This window comes from Nicrophorus vespilloides, unplaced genomic scaffold, assembly GCF_001412225.1.
Source record: "Nicrophorus vespilloides isolate i.1.1-1 unplaced genomic scaffold, Nicve_v1.0, whole genome shotgun sequence".
NCBI lineage: Eukaryota > Metazoa > Arthropoda > Insecta > Coleoptera > Silphidae > Nicrophorus > Nicrophorus vespilloides.
The window spans coordinates 45,174-64,365 of NW_017096303.1; the positions used below are offsets into that span (position 1 = coordinate 45,174).

General features: G+C 28.4%; 1 protein-coding gene across 1 annotated transcript in view; it reads right to left on the reverse strand.

The window, feature by feature from the left end:
- The window catches only part of LOC108556596 (SCY1-like protein 2), a 57,705-nt gene that overhangs the window by 27,490 nt on the left and 11,023 nt on the right, over positions 1-19,192 (reverse strand). Inside the window, exons 2-4 of the mRNA XM_017912767.1 lie at positions 14,108-14,455; positions 10,807-10,927; positions 1,818-1,913 (exon numbers count right to left, since the gene is read on the reverse strand). Coding sequence (XP_017768256.1) covers positions 1,818-1,913; positions 10,807-10,927; positions 14,108-14,455 — 565 coding nt within the window. The remainder of the gene's footprint in view (positions 1-1,817; positions 1,914-10,806; positions 10,928-14,107; positions 14,456-19,192) is intronic.

The following is a 19,192-nucleotide window of genomic DNA, read 5'->3' on the forward strand; positions in this document are numbered from 1 at the left end:
TAATTAGAAAATATATATAATTAATTTAATTAACGTTCATTAAATTAAACACAAAAGTATCGATTCAACGTAAATTTAATAAAAATTCGAAGTACAATGTTACTTTTTCGGTTTTTTTCCTGTTATTGGAATAAATATAATTTGAGGAGCTTTTCAATAGAAAATGCATATTCTTTTGGGGAGATCCTCATATGTCAAATGGTTGACATATGAGTAAAATTCCAAAAAAATTGATTCATCACGAACATTTTTTAACAGAATTTTGAAGAAATTTCGCTTCAACTGCTGTTCCCATTTCCTTTAAAAAATTAATTATTTATGTATTTTTTTTTATTTATTTAAAACTTAATAAATTATTCTATTTAACATGTAAATTTTTAATATAATAAAAATATTTATTGCAACAATATATATACATTTGTTTAATTTACATTTATATTAATAATTTAATGAACAATTCGGCACAAAGGCATGGATTCCTAGTAAATTCAATTATAATACGAAAATAAATGAGGGCAAAATAATTACATGTGCGAATAGTGTAAAGTTCAATATCATTAATATTTAACGGTCTGAGTTATTTGTTATACATATGCGTCATCAAAGAATGCAGATTTCCATGTATTAATATAATCCAATAGATAAAAACAATAATATATCTGAACAAATTGCATTCATTTACGTTGTTCATTTAATAATGTATATGGTCACGTGAAACGTCAGACTAATGTTACGCCACTGTTCATTCGGTTTTATGTCTGTGCTTTAATTAAACCTCTTCGCTTGCTTTGGAGAACTAACGTCTGCTTGATTCAATTTAAATTTCTATGAATTTTTGTAAAATGTTTATTTTACACGATGCTTTGAAAAATATTAAAAACATATCTTTTTTTTGTCAATATTATATGTATAGTAATATTCGTGATGTTCTAACTTGCAACAGACTATGCAAATGTATACTGTATAAATTGTATAGCGATTAAAACTATATACTTCATGTTTAATGAATAATATTGTGCTATTCAGAAACACATTTTTTTTATAATTACGTAATTTAAAATCTACTAGATGTTTGTAATCTTAAATTAGATACACACAACACCTTAAATTGTACCAAATAATTAAAAGACAGGGTTTAATGGTGCAAAAAAGTTTTAGTTGTAAATCATACAACAGGTTAATGTCACAAAAATAAATCGTGTCAATTATCGAAGCAAAATATGTTTTTATCATTTGGAGAAAATTAAGTAATAAAAGACTGCGATCAGTAGCCGTAACAATCAATTTTGTTTATTATTAAATATGAAAAGTGAATATTAAAATGTCTTTCTCATATATGAATGTAATGAAAATTGATTCTAGATATCTTTTAACCCTCTGTTGCATACTGTTCCCAAATGGAAATTTAACATAATATCGATATAATGAGATCCAGCCATTGATATTTTTGCAGTTCATTTGCAAAGTTTGTTGTGACAAATGGCCAATGAAGTGAACTTAATTGTTTGACTTGACCGGCCACCTGTTAAGGTTTGAAAGAATATACATAAATTCAAGCAGGGCTTCCCAAAGTATTCCTTCATCGGAACGTTTCATAAATTCTAAAATTTTCACGGAACACCTATATTTTATATAATAACAAATAATCAATCAAATTTTAAAAAATGAGAAAAAAACATTAATTATTTCTTTAACTTTCCGCGGAACATACTTTGGGAAACCCTGCAATAGAGGCTTAAGAATGGTGATTATCTGTGAAAAAAGAATGAAGAAAATAAATCTATACATAATTGAATAAAACGATCCATAAATCTTACCTGTGTAGTCCAAATACGGTTGCGCCATTTTTGACTGCCTGGATGTCCACGGTTGACAGGGCACCGGTTCCACTCCGTCGATGTCGCTTACACGCTCTGCGAGAAAAGAAAATGGAGAAAATCCTTTAATAATAATAATAACGACGAAACGATTTCCTGTCAAACATGATAACGGAAACAGAAGCATACGTGTTTGCGGACAATTATTTTATGAATTAAGAGCCACACCATTCAAGAACAGATATTGAGCGTAGTGAATAAACGTTTTTGGCAGATAGAAAATATTTACTCAACGAGTTGTCGCAGTGTGCAATAAGAACCCACTTCGATTTTATCTTAAATAAATACTAATACCACAGAAATATTAATTGACTCATCTCCATCAAAACAAGGCATATTATATTAAACAACATTATATTAAATAATGCCTCTAATGACATAAAATAGTACAATTGGCTCACTTAACGTACATATTGTTAAATTGTGTTTGATATTATGTACACAATTATATATAACCGATGTAACGTACACATTTCTGTACTAATGTAACATGATGTTATTGGGAGGTTCTACTGTCGTATCCCAGTAATGGAATTCTGGACACAGTGGAATATGGTCTGGTGTTGTCGTTGTGGAGTCTCAGTCGTAGGAATTCAGTTGGTTTTAAACAAGTTTATTATAATAATTGGTACTCTTGTGGTCCTTTCCAAGACAATGCAGATACTTTAAAAGATTCGTCATCTTTGACGGTTTTACTGAGACTAATTCTAAATTCTTATTCTACTCACAAAAATAATTCTTATTAATACGGGGTGGGAGTTGTAATTTGTAGTAGGGACTAGGATTTGTATATATTGATGATTAAGCGTTCCCACGGGATTCGGCCTTGGTGGTTTTGATTATTATAAGACTGATAAAAAATCCTATGCATTTGTTTATACGAAAAAGATGATCGATTACGATTGTACGTGTAATGATCATTATATGTTTATAATAAGGAATTCAATTCGGAGTAAAGGTATAGGAGTATCGATAGGTATGTTTACGCTTGGTCCCTTTTGTTTGGATTCCTTTATGCTGATGTATATGTTTATGTAATAATGCGACTAAGAGACGCCGTGGATGTCTCTACTTCGTTAATACACTATATGAATAATAACAATTATAATAATAATGGTTGGACACAACACTACATTCAAATTGATTAATTCATTTTTCTTTAATTTAATAATTACATGTCTTACTTTAGCGTTTTTCTACCTATCGCTACCCAAAATTACCCTATTAGTATAAATTTTCAAAATATTGTAATATTCGAAATCATAGCTTTATTTAGTTAAGTTTCTTCTTGTGTGGTTAAGTTTTGAATTAGTCCAGTCTTGAACTACGAGAAATTTTAGAGTATATAAGATCTTTTCGGGTATACAAAAGAAATATTAAAAAATTAATATGCAATGAAAATTCAAGAATACATATGCTCTTGTTAAGTGCACGATTCTGATCACCCCCTTAATTGTTGTATTTTATCACTTTACTTTATTTTTTATAGAAACATATTTGAATTAAAATTTATTTCATACATATTTATTAAATTCTGCTTTAAAGAGTAATACAATATTGCTCAATTAGTGGTCCCCATTTGTTTGCTTTTCCATTATACATGACAATATTTTATTTTACAAATCATTTGACTTTTATTAATTATTTGTTTTATTTCATATGTTATTATCGCACCCATGATATATTTTCAATAGATTTATAAAAACCATACATAAAAGTAAATTCTTCAAATGCAAGCAAAAAAATCTCCCTTGTATATATTTTTTAATGCACCATTGTATATCCATTTTATATCGCGAACTAATTTGCGGAAACATCAATGAAAGACGATAGTTTATTTTAATTATTAATTTTATAACAACATAACATTTATAAATTTAATACTTTCAATATATTCATGTAGCAATATGAAAACGAAATAAACAGTTTCGAGTTTATTTATATTCTGCATCGGTTTTTTTTGTAGTATAAATATTTCATCAATATGGGATTAACGACAGATTAAAAAAAGAGCCCAACATAAAATACGCAAGAGTATTATATTTTCCATTCAGTTTGTTTTGATGATGATGCTTGGGTGGAAATCGGGTTTCGTTGATCGACCGAATCGAATGGAAGTCGTTAAAAAATGGAGAGCCCCCATTACCGGTAATTCATCTATATATGCTTGCGTAATTGGCATCTTCCCGTTTTGTTTATTGATTTTCCTCTTTCGCAATTGGCTATGTAGGTCAATTCAATTATACTTCGGTTTAAAAGAGAGGAAATAATGACTGTGTCAAAACATTTTATTGGTAATTACACACCCTCATTTCCAATTAATTATACTATAACAATATATTTCTTAGTAATTAAAGCAATCCATTGATTGAGTTGCGTTTTTCTTTTGGAAAAGAATACAGCATAAAATGATGACAATTGTCGATCTTTTCTTCTATTTCATTTTACACAAGGTCACAAAGTAGATAACAAAACTAAATAAACTTTACACTACTTTACAATGTATCGTTATCAAAAGTTCTTGTTACTAAAACGTAACTTTTTTGCATGAAACTTACGGTACTGGTTTACATTTATTTTACTCGTATCGTCGTAACTCTATATTTATTGATATAAATGTAAATATCAATATTCTTCAACTGTTTTTCTAAATGAACATTCCAACTAAATTATAAATAAGATTGATAAGACACATTCCAACAAATTGCAAGTGTGTAATAATTTACACATAATTTGTAACAACAGAACGCAATCCAAAGTAATGAAAATTTGATGATGATATTAATATTAATCAATACACATTTATGCGTAATTGCAAAATAATTATTTTTATTTTTATAGCATCATGTACGATTAATAATTGTTTATTTAAATTAAAATTATTCGTTTCGTTGCGTCCCGAGCGCGTTTGCAACTTGCACAAATACAAAACAAACTGTGTTTTCTGTTCACAATTTGTTATGCGTTATTTATTATTCAGCATTTTCCGAAAGAATATTAATTATTCAGTACGTTTCAATTTATTCTATGTTCCAATAATTAATATTTTTCACCAAATAAAATATCGCTGTAATCATCACTTGATATAAACTAATTACAGTTCTGTTTATCGTTTCACATTTTTCCATCATATTGAACGAGGTCATAAAGTGTATATAGAAATAAAAAAAAAATAGTTTAACGCGATGTCAGTTGAAATATATATATATATATTATTTCGCAATGATAGAGAACATTTTTCGCAGCTGGTGGAAAATTGAATTCGGAATTTTGTTAATTCATATCGCGGTTCATATTTTAAATTTCCGTAATTGAAAAATAACAGAAAATATTTATACTATTTATTCAATTCAATATTTTATTTTCAACTGTGATATTTTTTTTCTTATGTCAGAGAATTTTTATTTTACAATATATTCCTGCGAATATTAATTAAACTAATGGCGGTTGACATTTCTTTTTTTGGTAAACTTACCATTTGAAATTTTACCGTTATTTTTTTTTTAATTTGTTGGTTGGCTGTCGTCTTGTAGGTTAACTTCAGTAGTATATTGATATGTTGCGATTCCGCTATTCCCTTTGTCTGTGTATCTGCTGCTATCATTAACACTGTCATTGTCCATCGACTTAACTGAAGGTCCATATGCTGCACCTCATTAATTTTACTGTACTTTCAAAATGAACGATGGCCCTATTGCTGCAAGCACCGATAGAGCTCACAAAGGGCCTGGCTTGACCAGGATTCGAACCGGCGCCCACGGAATCGTCGCCCTAACCGTAATAAATAAAAAAGATTTATGTTTGTGAAATATTTCATTTATAAATACAGATATCTCCCAACGAACTCCCGGACTTACGAACAAAATTCTAAAAGCTCTAACTTATAAAAAAAAATGAAGTGTCCAAACAAAAATTGGTAATTTCTTTAATAAAATATAATATTTTTGGAAGATGTACTATCTGTTTTGTTGCATTTATTTCTTTTCTCGTTTTTTATTAAATAATTGTGATGTCTACATTTAAAGTATTTGTAAGTATTTTGTTTATTACAGTAATATGGAATTTAACATAACATATATAAAAGTAAAAATTTGATATTTTTTAAATTTTCATAATATTTTCATATTCAAGGATGTTGTGACTTCTAATCTTAATAAGTAGAATTAAATAGAAATTATTTAGAATTATGTATATAACATACTTAGTTCAAAGAAAATTAAAAAAAAACTTAGAGAAGTTTTTATTATTTTACTTGATACTATATATCTTGACTGGATAAAAAGTATTGAGAAACGTTAATCTAAAATTATAATTAAATCGGATACTCATATATTATTGAAATTAATTTAAACGTCTTGCACTTGTTAAGAAGCTAAATTTTTATATTCTCCATAATTTGAAAGAGATTCACTTAACACAACGAATCAATATTTGTGATGTGCATCTCAAACACAATTAAATTTCTAGTGATAAAAAATGATCGTCTACAATAGGGTTCCTCAGGTTTTTTGCATTTAAGAGCACATTATAGAATGTAAGTCGGGTTATTGCAAGAAGGAACCAAATGATATCTCCAGGTATTAATGTATTGTTGACAACTAATGAAACTGGAGGAAGTAATCAAAGAAAAACGGCCAGAAAGATGATTTTTTGTCTTCTTAAATTCTACTATTTAAATATGTGCGTATTATATTCACTTACTTTAAATACAATATTTTCAACAGTAAATAATTAGACGTGCATTTTCATTTTATTTTACAATTACCATTTTACAATTATTATTTATTTAATAATTTCTATTGGTCCATTTAGAGCCAAACGGCTAGTATTTTCGTATGTAGAGAATATAGTTAAAAAACATGAACATAAAATAAAAAAAGATAATTGTGCACTAAAAAATGAAACCAACAAAAGCAAACATTCTAAATTGAGCAAAATTATAAGTAGAATGTAAATAAACAAGAAAACCTTCACAGAAAGAAAAATACTCTATCATAATAAATGAAATAATGATAAAGATAAAAATAAGAGGCTAGGTGTTACTATAAACCTTTAGAAAATTATATCATTAAAAAATAAATCCAAAATGTAAATCAATAATGTACGAAACATAACGCTGCTCCGCTTAAATGGAGGCCACGAAAGTACAATACAATTAATACCACCTTGGATGGGGGTTTTGCGAGTAATTAATACCTTCAACTTAGTTTAATTAAACATTTTCCTGACGCTTAAAAGAATATCGAAATACTTTGGATACTCTGGAAAACGTGGGCCGACGAAATGTAAAAGAAGAAGCGGCCGAGGATATTAACATAATAAACTATTCTCTTAATTTGGTCTACTTCATTATATAGCACGCCGCCTGCCTGCAGAAAAGTTTCTCATGAAGTTTCTTATGCAGATTATTTCACAAACAATGTATCAAGGGGGAGATTTGCTTACATAATTCCTGAAAGTCTTTTGCAATACGTCGGAGACGGTATTACCTTTTTTCTTGTCTTCGCACAATGCGGATCTTCAAAATGAACTCGAATTTAATGTCGTATACAGCGAGTTCCATGCATGTAAAGGATGTACACGACGCCGATCAAAGGACGACGGTGGCTGCATTTTGCGGTATATTGGAAATTACATTAAGTTTGCAGTCGGCTGTGGCCCTATCTGGGGTCCAATTAAACTATTAATATAATTAATTTGCAACTATAAATTATTTGCGCAAACATACATAGATTGAAACTCAATTAATTTAATACAATGAGAGAGCAATTCAAATAAACTTTACCTGCAGATTATGTACGCGTTTATCAAATCTATTATTACATTTTGCACAGTAAATATTGTTTCATTCATTTTATAATTACTACTCAAATGCATACATGATAATCCTCGAAAATTATTTCAGTTAGTAATTATTTTATTATAACATTACGGCCTTCCTGAGGTTTTATATACTTAATGTTTTTACTTGTTTTATTTACCATATAATAAACTGTATACATCAAGATTTAATATTCGACCAAAAACAATCTATAATATATCATTAATATGAATATTATCTTTTTTTTTTAATTACAATCTAATAATAAATAAATATTGTTTATATTCACTATTTGATTAATACATACATTTAAGACTTGTGTATAAAGATGTTAGGTTTTACTTTAAATCTGACACCATTTCGCACTTCAACAGTCTCGAGAGTTTGAATGAATTGTAGAACGGGAAACTGGCTCGACTTCATGACGTTAAGTGGCTGCAAGGACTCTTAACAATCTTCTCGTAGTGGTGTAAGATTGATAAAATATAGGATCTGGGAGGAATTACATTTATTCCTTAAATAATTTATCAAATTGTCCTTTACAAAATAAACTACTTAATATACCTACTTAAATAATAACAATATTCAATTTCCTAAAGTATATATATATATTAATAAAGATGAATGAAGCAATACCACGCTACTAGCGGGTAACAAATATATTAAAAAAAATACTGAAAATTTGGCTATATAAAGGAATAAAAAAACAATAAATTAAATGTAAAAAAAAAGTTTACTAATAACATAGATCGGACTACAGTGCATCGGAATTAATAGCAGCACTACTGCATTCCAGATTAATATACTACATATATTAATACCAGGACGAAGAGTATACATTTTTATTTATGGTAGAAGAATGGAAATATCTTAACCCAAGATGAAAAACCTATAAATTTATTAAAAATAAATTGATTCAAATTTTATTTATACGAAAATAAACTATTTGCTATCAAGTGAAACTTATTGATTTGATTAAGTTCCGACTCATTTCAATATAATTCCAAAACTGGAACAGATTTGAAAGCAATAGTATTACAAGTTTATATACAGAAGTTGAAAAACATTTTTGAATAGCTTTAAATTATTTTTTGATAGTTATTATTTTCATTGACATAGACCGGTGTCTGGGTGCATGATTATAGTAATTAGACCTGTAGTTACCATGTGGTAATCAATATAGATTGTCTTGACGTAAAGTTGATTGATGAAATAACTTTTACGATAGAGCGGATGCAGTTTGTGTGCGGTTATTATCCTCCAGCAATTAGATATTAAACATTTTACTATATTGTCTTTATACAAGTACACTTACTTAGCTGCAATTTATTACAATATTAATATTATTAGTCTTGTTTAAAAATATATAAAGGTTCAACAAATTTAGTAATATTCAAATATCGAAGTTGCACAAATGTCTTTCAAAATTAGGAATAGTAGAAATTGTTGAGCGGAAAGACTTAGGTCGATACAATTATGACTAATAAATATTATTATTAGAAATTGTTTGACTTATTTCTTTAAAATAGTTATACTTGTTAAAACAATAACTCGAATAATGCAATTTCGATCACTTCGAATTCACTGTAATCCAGTTTAAACATTTAAAAAAACTAAATTTTAATTGACAAAATAGTAATAAATTCTAAAAATAATATAAAAAATATTTATGTATAATGGTTTATTGCTCATTATACAGTCAAGACTCTTTTTATGTGGTTTTAAAGATTTAAAGTACTATGCGAGGTATTGTTGTAGTTTCAATACGTCTGTCTATAACATAGTAAAGATAGAGAAAAGGTCAAATTGTGTTTTGCAGTTTACATTTTGTGAACGCGTAATATTTGAATATGAGTTCATGGAATGCATTGGCGCGGAGAACTCGAATTGTCAACGAAGTCTTAGGCAAGGATGTGGCAAATGAAAGCTGCAATGGAAATGGATACACCTTATACTACGTGTGAATTATCAGTAAGGTGTGACGTTACTATTTTAACAATATTTAATCATTTAAAACAAATCCTTAAGGTAATGTTCGACAATCGCAAGCGTTTGGCATAATTATTGCTTGGTAACAAGATAAAGTTGCTGAAACTGTCACAAACCGAATTACTCAGACTTTACACCAACTGACTACCACTGTTTCCATGCATTAGATCACTTCTTGCAATTCCGAACAAGCTATAAAAAATGCCTTTCGTCGTTTTCGCTTAACTAAACTTTCAGTTCAAAATCGGACGTTTCATACTTAATATAATAATATTGGGTTGCCCAGAAATATCGTGCCGTTTTTCACTATGCGTGGATGCATGAATATATCAGAATTGTTAAAAACATATTCTTTACAAAAAAGCATAAAGATGGAAGAAAACAAAGTGCATCTTTGATACTTTTTTTATTAATGTAAATCCAAAAAATTTCCCTGAAGCTATAACCAAGAAAAGTTCTGTTTACTTTAGATGAAAGAACTGTGCGAATGCTTTGTGATTTCAGATCAAGCGTAATGTCTGCTAATAATAATGATGAAATGAAGACATCGATCGGGTACAACCCGCACTACAAGTGAATTAATTAATAGATCAAAGTGTTATATATTATACATAATTCAAATAATATAATTATTACGAAGAGTGTATGTTAATTTCAATAATTTTACGATGATCTTATATAAAGAGATACGATTGAATAACATTTGTTAAATTTAAGGCTTAATTTTTTACTCACCGACATTCGCTTTTACGGCTTATATAATAAAGATTACCGAACGGGTTGAATATATATTAATAGGTTTGCCCGGGGTGACGATGTGTTTTTCATGCAAATAAAAGTGCTTCGTGCAGATTTGATGTGAATATTAATAGATCGTTAATTTTCGAAGATAGTTCCATTATAATTGGTGCCGGGTCGTGCCGTTATTGGAATTAATTGCTTCCGCGTCTCGTGTATCCGGAAACTTTAAGCCATCTTGTTTCCGGGATCCGACGTGATAATAACATAATTTACAAGCAACAAGTATATACATAACATATATACACATACACCCAGGGACAAAATACGTACATTCAACGAGACTATAGGCGGTGACATTGGTGAAATAATACTATTTACCTATAAACTCCAGTCCGGCCAGCTTCCAAGTTCCCTTCTTTGTAATTAGTATACTCGCAGGGCAGACGTTCCTGTGTAACTGGTGGCCGGTGTAATGCAGGAAGGATAGGGCCTCTGTGATCTGCAATTAGCGAGAACAATAATTAGATTACAGATAATTAATGGGGAGTTGAATAAATTGTATTTTGGTAAACAACACTCTTCAAATCGACGAAAACCAGTGCAGTTACTAATGTTATGCTAATAGTAAGTGCTTTATGTTTGTGCAAATTAAAATAGCAACAGAATTAATAAAAAAGGAACAGTTTAACCTATTTTGCGCGCGTTAAACTAATTGCGGATGCGCCGGGTGGAGCTGTAATCGCACCGGTTAGAACGATTTTACGGAAATCGTATCTAATGTTCGGAGCGAGTTATTTACGAGTTTAATTACTACTCTCTATAAATATTATCGTTTATTGCATAATCCCGGCTACAACCATCTTCTAATTACATGCGATCTATTACTATTTAACGAAGAAAAAAATCAAATGAACTAAATAATTATTTAAGGTTCTTTATGAATTAGTTTTAAATGATATTTATTTGGTAAAAATTCACTAAGAAAATTCGCAATTGTACAGTTAGAAATATAATTTATAGCATAAGTTATTCAAGTATATATTACATCAAATTATGTCAAAAACAACTATTCAAAACTGTATCGTAATTTATATTTGGTAATAAATTGAAACCGATGTATTATAAATACCAGTTTACGCGTTATTTATTTTATAAAATAGCCAATTTAATGTATGAAGTAAATTAAAGATTCCTTAATTGTATTGTATAAAAAACATGTATTAAAAGTTGAAAAGTAAAAAAAAGTAAAGATACCTTTTTTCTTATTAGGATTATTTTTTATTTTAATGGTTAGTTTGTCAAGAATATACATTTATTCAATTTATGGGAGTGGTGGCTATTTGCCATTTCAGTAAATTAGTTTTTTGGTTGGCATACAATGTTGACGTTAATATTCATTTATATTTAAATGCAATTTCGAAATAGGATTTTGTACTCAATATAATGAAATTATATACGTGTCTGTTAAGTTTTAAAACTTACTTTTCTGATTTTCATAAATGATCAGGCCCATTACAAACAATTTAAAATATAAACCATTAAAATAAAATATTTCTAATGACTACTATGTGCTTCTTTTGAATTATCTTTCGTTTTATATTCATCACTTTGAGCTCCCTTTCTATTTGAAGTTTGTTTCTATATTTAGATGTTAAAGCAGCTCCAGCAGAAAAAACTATTTCTCAAACGTAAGAAGTAGGGAAAGGTAACTGTATCCGAACCTCTTTTGATTTAATAAGATAATAATTGCAAGAGAGTTCAGTCTACAAATTATATTCTTTTTATCTTATATTATACAGAGGGCGCAAAATTATTAAAAGAAAAATTTGTGCGCCAAATATGACAGATTGATAACCTCTACACTAAAGTATTTTTTATGATAAAAAACATGTAGTTTTGAATGTCGATAGAATTCGCTAAGTATCGTATGATGAGTTTTGAATCCATTTAGTACAGAGTTTCCGCGGTATACATTTATATTAATTATAATGAACATAATTATGCACATGGCTGTTTTTTACATAACATCAAATATATTGTGAATAAGTGAATGTTATTAAGCTTTATAAAATTATATTCGATGGACCGCGAGCATTATCAACATTTGACCATTAAATTATAATAATCATTCATTGATATTCAATCGTCAGATCAACTGTAAATATGATTCGAATTGTTTCTCAATGCTCATATGATTCGAAATTGCTGCGAAATGGGTTGATTAATAGTTTCCCGAATGCAAATGCAAAATACACGCAAATAGGGGGGGAAACGAGGATATTATAATTAGGATTATTTAATTAGTGAGCGCGGCACGAACATGCGTAGGCATCTGTACAACATGCATGTGCTTTTATAATGGAAACCGCCGGGATTTCGGTTCTTCAAATGTTGCTGTTTATTTTATAATGGATTAATTCCGAGCCGACCACCGTATTGCATCAATATTGTTAATATTGATTGCAATTATATTATTTTGTAAACCTGCAATGGATTAGCGGTAAACCGCTGCACGGCAGGAGCATCAATATTAGGTCCCTATATATTCCGGTTACGTCAACATGTCTTTGATGTTCTCTGTTTAACCTCTAACGATAAACATCTACGACTTTAGGAAACTGAGTTTACATTAATCATCAATATATAATTCATTGAGAATAACATCATAATAAGATAATAATAAGTAAAAGTTTAAATATAAAATTAAATGATTTTCTTAACCTTTAGTGTGTTTTTTTAATTGCAGTCTATAATTATATAAGGGGAGTTTTATTGAACGGGAGAACCGCAAATAACACTTCGGAAGGGCGAAACGCAGTTACCCAGAGTTTTAAAGATCAAAGATGGGATTTTATTGATCCTTGTTCGTCATGCTCCTTCCACATGTAACTTTAATCAAAAGTTTAATTAACAGTCTCGGAAATATAATCCGGACTAATTTAAAATATGAAAAATCTTGAGTAGCAGAAACTTCCAGAATCTATATAATATTTGAAAGTAGGCAAAAGGAGCTGAAAATAAAATGAAATTTTGTGACAAAAGTTGCTATTAGGTATTAGTTTCAACTCTCTTATTACATTAACAATTAAACAAAAACTTTTAAATATATATTTTCTATGTATGTTAAAAATAAAATAACTCTGCAATGGATACTCAAAAAATTGTGTTTTTTATGTATTTTTTTAAATTTTGTATTCTGTGTGAAAGCTATTAAAGTTCTAATTCTACTTATAATAATATTTATTGCAAAAATAAAAAAATTCAAAATAAAACCTTAATACAATATAAAATGTCTATTGCATGGTATTTTTAAGAATTTTATTTTATTAAGATAAAATGATATTTTGATCAAAGTTGACAAATAATTAAAACTTTGTGTTGTATTATTATAATTTGCTATATTGAGAAGTTGCTATCTTTGGAAATTAGTTTACAGAATCTACTATAGATTGCTCTTTATAATACAGGGCGGAGTGTTTATTTTTATTAAACCCGTGGTCAAAAGCCAACAATGAAAAAGGGTCTATATATCATATGTATTAATTGTTATAATAGTTTTCATATGTATAAATATATATTGATATGTATTTGTGTTCATTGGTTATCGAAAAGTAATTGTTTGCAGTAATATTTTTTTTAATTTTATATAAATGTATTAATTATAGATAGTTGTATTTACCTGTAATAATCCATATTTATATTCGATGTCCAGGAATTTGTATTCCCTTGCGTGGGTAGGCTTTGGGCTTTGTGGTACACCTGAGTTTAGAGGCGCTCCACCATGGATGCTAGTGACTTCCTGCTGATGGAATAGAACGTTGGCTAAACTGGCGTAAACTTGTTCCGTTGCGAAAGCCAAAGTCTCCGAACATTCTTCTATCGAATGCAGAACCTGCAGAATTTTTGGATGCCTGTATCTCTCTAACTGCTTCACGGAGGTCCTCAAAATCTCAGTAACGGTCTCCTTTCGTTTGGGTTTATGCAATTTCTCCGCACAGCGTTTTTCAAATAGAAAAACAGAACATTCCTAGAAAAAAAGACAAAATACATGTTAGTTAACTAGTCCGGTCTTCAAAATTTAGATTCAGCAAAGTAAGTTCAGTAAGTTGTAATAAATAGTACCCAAAGTGATCTTTTTTTCATTATACAGTGAAGTTTCAAACAGTGAAAGCTTTAGCGGAACCGATCGAGATACAAATACAAGGTGTGGCAGAAATAATTCCCATATCACGGTTTTTCGTAAGGAATCATTCTTTTGTAATACCATTTGGACGATATATTTTTTAAAGCTTAATGTAAAAAAAAACTTTTAAATCTACATTTGGGAAATAAAATGTTTTTGATGAAACATCGTACCATTTTTTTTTTCAATCCCCATTGAAATGTGGGAGGTATTTCTGCCGCATCCTGTATAAAAAGTCACAAAGACTGTAAATGAGAGGAGTGGGATGTACACAAAAAATATTGAAATGTGTACTATTTAGAACAGATTTGCTAATAATTCATTAAATGATATAATTAGTAATATTAGTTGTTTTATGATGATGTCTGGCATTGTATATTGTTACTTAATGTTTGTCAACCCGACACTAAAACGGCCATCCGATGTACATTTTATATTTTTATCATGGGAACAGATTACCCGTACTATACGAGATTTTGATGTAGATTAATCTAGATGTGTTATCCATATAAAGTAGTGTAATGCATTTAATTTCTATTTCTAAATATATATGGAATAATACACTATGTATGAATACAAAATATGAAATATAATGGATACAACTCAAATATATTCAAAAAGTTATAACAAAATGTGTGTTGTAATAATCTAAAGTTATGTATAAATACATATGTGTTTTCGTATGAATAATATATATTATATTGATTATAAAATAATACATTAAAATTTTATACCTTTCTTATTATTTCCTGTTATCTAAAACGCTATAATTGATGAATTGTATAATAATTTGAACAATATAGTAAATATAAAATTATAAATCTCATGCATATCTACAACTTCAAATATAATTTTAATTTTACTTTATGTAAGATCTCATGGAGTATTTTTAATAAATATACGAAACTGAATATTTTACAATTAAAATATTATTCAATTTTTATTATTTACTTCAATTCAATTTACTTCCAAATAGAATCAATTTAAGCTTAATTTAATATTTAAATATTTGTAATACTTCTATTATTTTTAAATGTTTACGTTTATCATATTATTCATACTAGAACTAATGTTTGTTGTGAACAGTTACAAAATCAGAAAATTATACATTTTCATATATTTATCGAAATTTTTATTTAGATATATAAATAATTATAAATTGAGTAGAAATAATGCGGTCACTAGCCTATTGTATATAGGTGTATGGTTTATTAACAAATATTGTAGTTTGGGTTTTTCGTTAAGCGAAACTTAGTTTACAGACATAAAATACAATGAGTAGAACCTATCCCTTTGTAAAGAAAATGTAAATCTGTTTTCGAATAAACAAAAGGTTATACAGTCAACTTATATACAAAGTGAAAATACATTTCAAAGTATCTTAGTGACTCCTTCAAGAATTCTTTCTTTTCAATTGTGTTTTAATATTATAGTTTTTCCACGTTTTAAAAACCTTAAATTGAATTATTTAACAACAAAATGGAGCTTTAAATGGTTTAATATTACTTCGTTATTAGATGTAACGTTAACTGAGTAATTATATAGAAAATATTTTATTATTTATAAAAAAAATTGGCGGCCAATATTATGCTATTTTGTTGAGTTTGTAGTATATTTATATGTGTTGCAATAAATGTTATTATTTCAAAAAAAAAATATGATCGTGATACATAGAATATTTCAAACTGTGTACATCAAGTCTAACATTTTTACGTAAAACGAAATTGCGGATTGTATCTAAGGACCAACCTGATGTACATAAAAAGAAATCAATAATGTATGCTTATGTGTGTATATATATATAGTATATTGGGGAGAGGTTGGCAAAAATTGAGGGAAGCGCGTGTAAGTACTGAAATATAATCAGAGAAAGCCGTGGGGTTAAATAAAATAATTCCGTTAGCAACAGTTAACCCGATGACAGCAACATTCACGTAATTATTTAGTTCAGCTCAAATAAATACGTACGCCTCTGTAATACGTACAGTAGTTATGAGAGTTCCAAATACAAATAATAAACAATCGCTATAGAAACACGGTGCGTTGAATTATTTTAAAATGAAAACAACTGAAATGGGTCATGCGACAGTGTGTAAACATACACGTTTTTTATAATTCATGTGTGTGTATTAAAATAATAAAAAAAAACAAAATAAAAGTGCATTGTATATTTTATTTTTGCTGAATCCTTGGACCAATACATGTTGGTTTGAGTACATGATGAACAATATTATCCAACGGTGCGCTTGCAAGGTAATAAATTGAAACGACGTTCAGAGAAAAAGAAAAATACGTTGAGGAAAATTGTCAAGGGCCCTCGGGGATTAATAAATTGGCGATAAGTATCTTCTCGTGGAAAATTGTAGTTTTGTTCACATTTATTAAGGCATGACATTTTGATCATATAGGAAATGTTTATATAGAATAACAAAACTATTTTTAATTTATATGAATGATTTTTTTTTTCAAATTCTCTGTTTTAGTAAAATATTATCCCAGTTGTCATCAGCCTCTTCTTGTATTAATAATTATTGAATATCTTCAGTATTAATATCGTTTTAATATGTAGGGTTGTCCGGAGAGTTTTTCACAAAATACTATTGGAGATGCCGATGTCTTTAGAAAAAAGATCAAATGATTCGTGTCGATTTAGTACCCTCGAGAAGATGGAAGAAATAATAGTGTTTTTAGACTTTGATACTTTTCTATAACTGTAAATAAAGCAATAACTAAGATATATTTTGCTTACTGAAAAGTTACTTTAGATAAATTAACTTTGTACACGACGCGCAAATGAACAGAAATATTAAAAATATCAAAAACAACTATCGAAGAACGTTTTTAAAGCTTGCTTAAATAAACCGTAAAGATATATGTTTTTTGCACAGTTGAACGGACAAAAATCACGACAATATCAGCCTTTGTTTATCTTTTACTACTCAACAAAAATTGTTGGAGTCTCATAGAGTTTTATTTGTCCACCCGTAGTATTCACCAGTGGAAATCGGAAAGTGCATTGTCCGGGTCTTTGCAAAATTCCATTAACTGCAAGAACTATTAATTTTTAGTCGACATAAAAAAATGATCTGAAGAATTTTTTTGACGAAAAACCTAATAAATTCTGGATGAATGTAATGTTATGATCATATGCATAGATAATTATAAAATTATATATCTATAAATAAAAGTTTGTATTTTTAATTTTCGTGAAAAATCGGCACGAACTTTCAGGACAACCTAATAATTAATTTGTTTTAACCTAATTCCTATTTCAATTTATTAAATTTCTGCCACTATATTTACTTCATATTCCTGTTTGATGATTTTCTTCAGGACTGAAATTCCTTGTACAGTACAGGTAATCGGTTTTGGACTGTTTGAAATTGAGGAACTAAATAGTTACAAAAAATAAACATCAGAAAGAGAAGAATAATTTTGTGAAGTAATTGTTTTGAATTTATTTTTATTTTTTTTTTGAAATTAATAGTAAATCGATTTGAAATTTTTCAAGCGGTTTTAATGTCCTCGATTACTATGAATTTTAACAGTCTAGGATATTGGCGTAACCTATTTTCGTAGCACATCTTATTATTGCTGCATATAAGACTATACTTTTATTGTGTTTTCATTTATTAAATATTCTGTATTTATACAATTAATTTTGAAATACTTTAATAATGCAATGCGTACAGACTATATATTAATATTCATGCGACGTCAGTTGCCCCTTGAAAATTCTTATTAATTATAAAAAATACTATCAATTTGTTTGCTATTTTCGTTAATAATTAAAAAAATAATAATAGAAATGCTTGATGACTATAATATATATTTATTTAACTTCAAAACAATAACATCATTAAATCACAAACTCATCCACCAAGAAAATAATCTTCAATCGTAATTGACCCATAAAACTCAAGCACCTTGTTAGACTTAAATAATTCTTTGAGAAATTAATTTATTGTAGGTACTTTTCTCCTTTTCATCTCTACTCAGATTCGCTTTAAGTATGTTTTCAAACGCCAGTTCAGAACTTTTTTTTAGACTTCTACATCATAATCCTCCCAAATTTTTATACTTCCTTGCGTCCACTTTTCTTATTCTTTCCCTTTCGTGTCTGCTTCCATTGCTCGGGCTTTCCAGCTAATTGCTCAACTAATTGATACCTTGATAAATTGCTCACTGTGTTTGAAACATTACAAACCGAAATAAGTGCTTTTTAACTTTTTTTTGTACGTAATTTCGAACTTTCGGGTTTGTCCCAGTTACTTAATGTACTTCTTACTGCAATTGTACGTGAGAAACTTAAAACAAACTTTGCAATCGTCGGAGAATCAAAGTAAGACATTTGCGTTCATAGAATAAATCATTATTTTAAAGTAAGTTTAGTTTACTTTCAAAGTAGTAATTAACTAAAAAAAACTTAATAAAACATAAAAAATACTAGAATAGAAATTTAAATGTAAAATAACAATATTTATTTATAACATTTACTGACAAAAATACACTTCAACCAGTTTTTACACTGTGGATTGCTTCCTGAATAATGCACTTAAAAATGTATACATTATATATGAA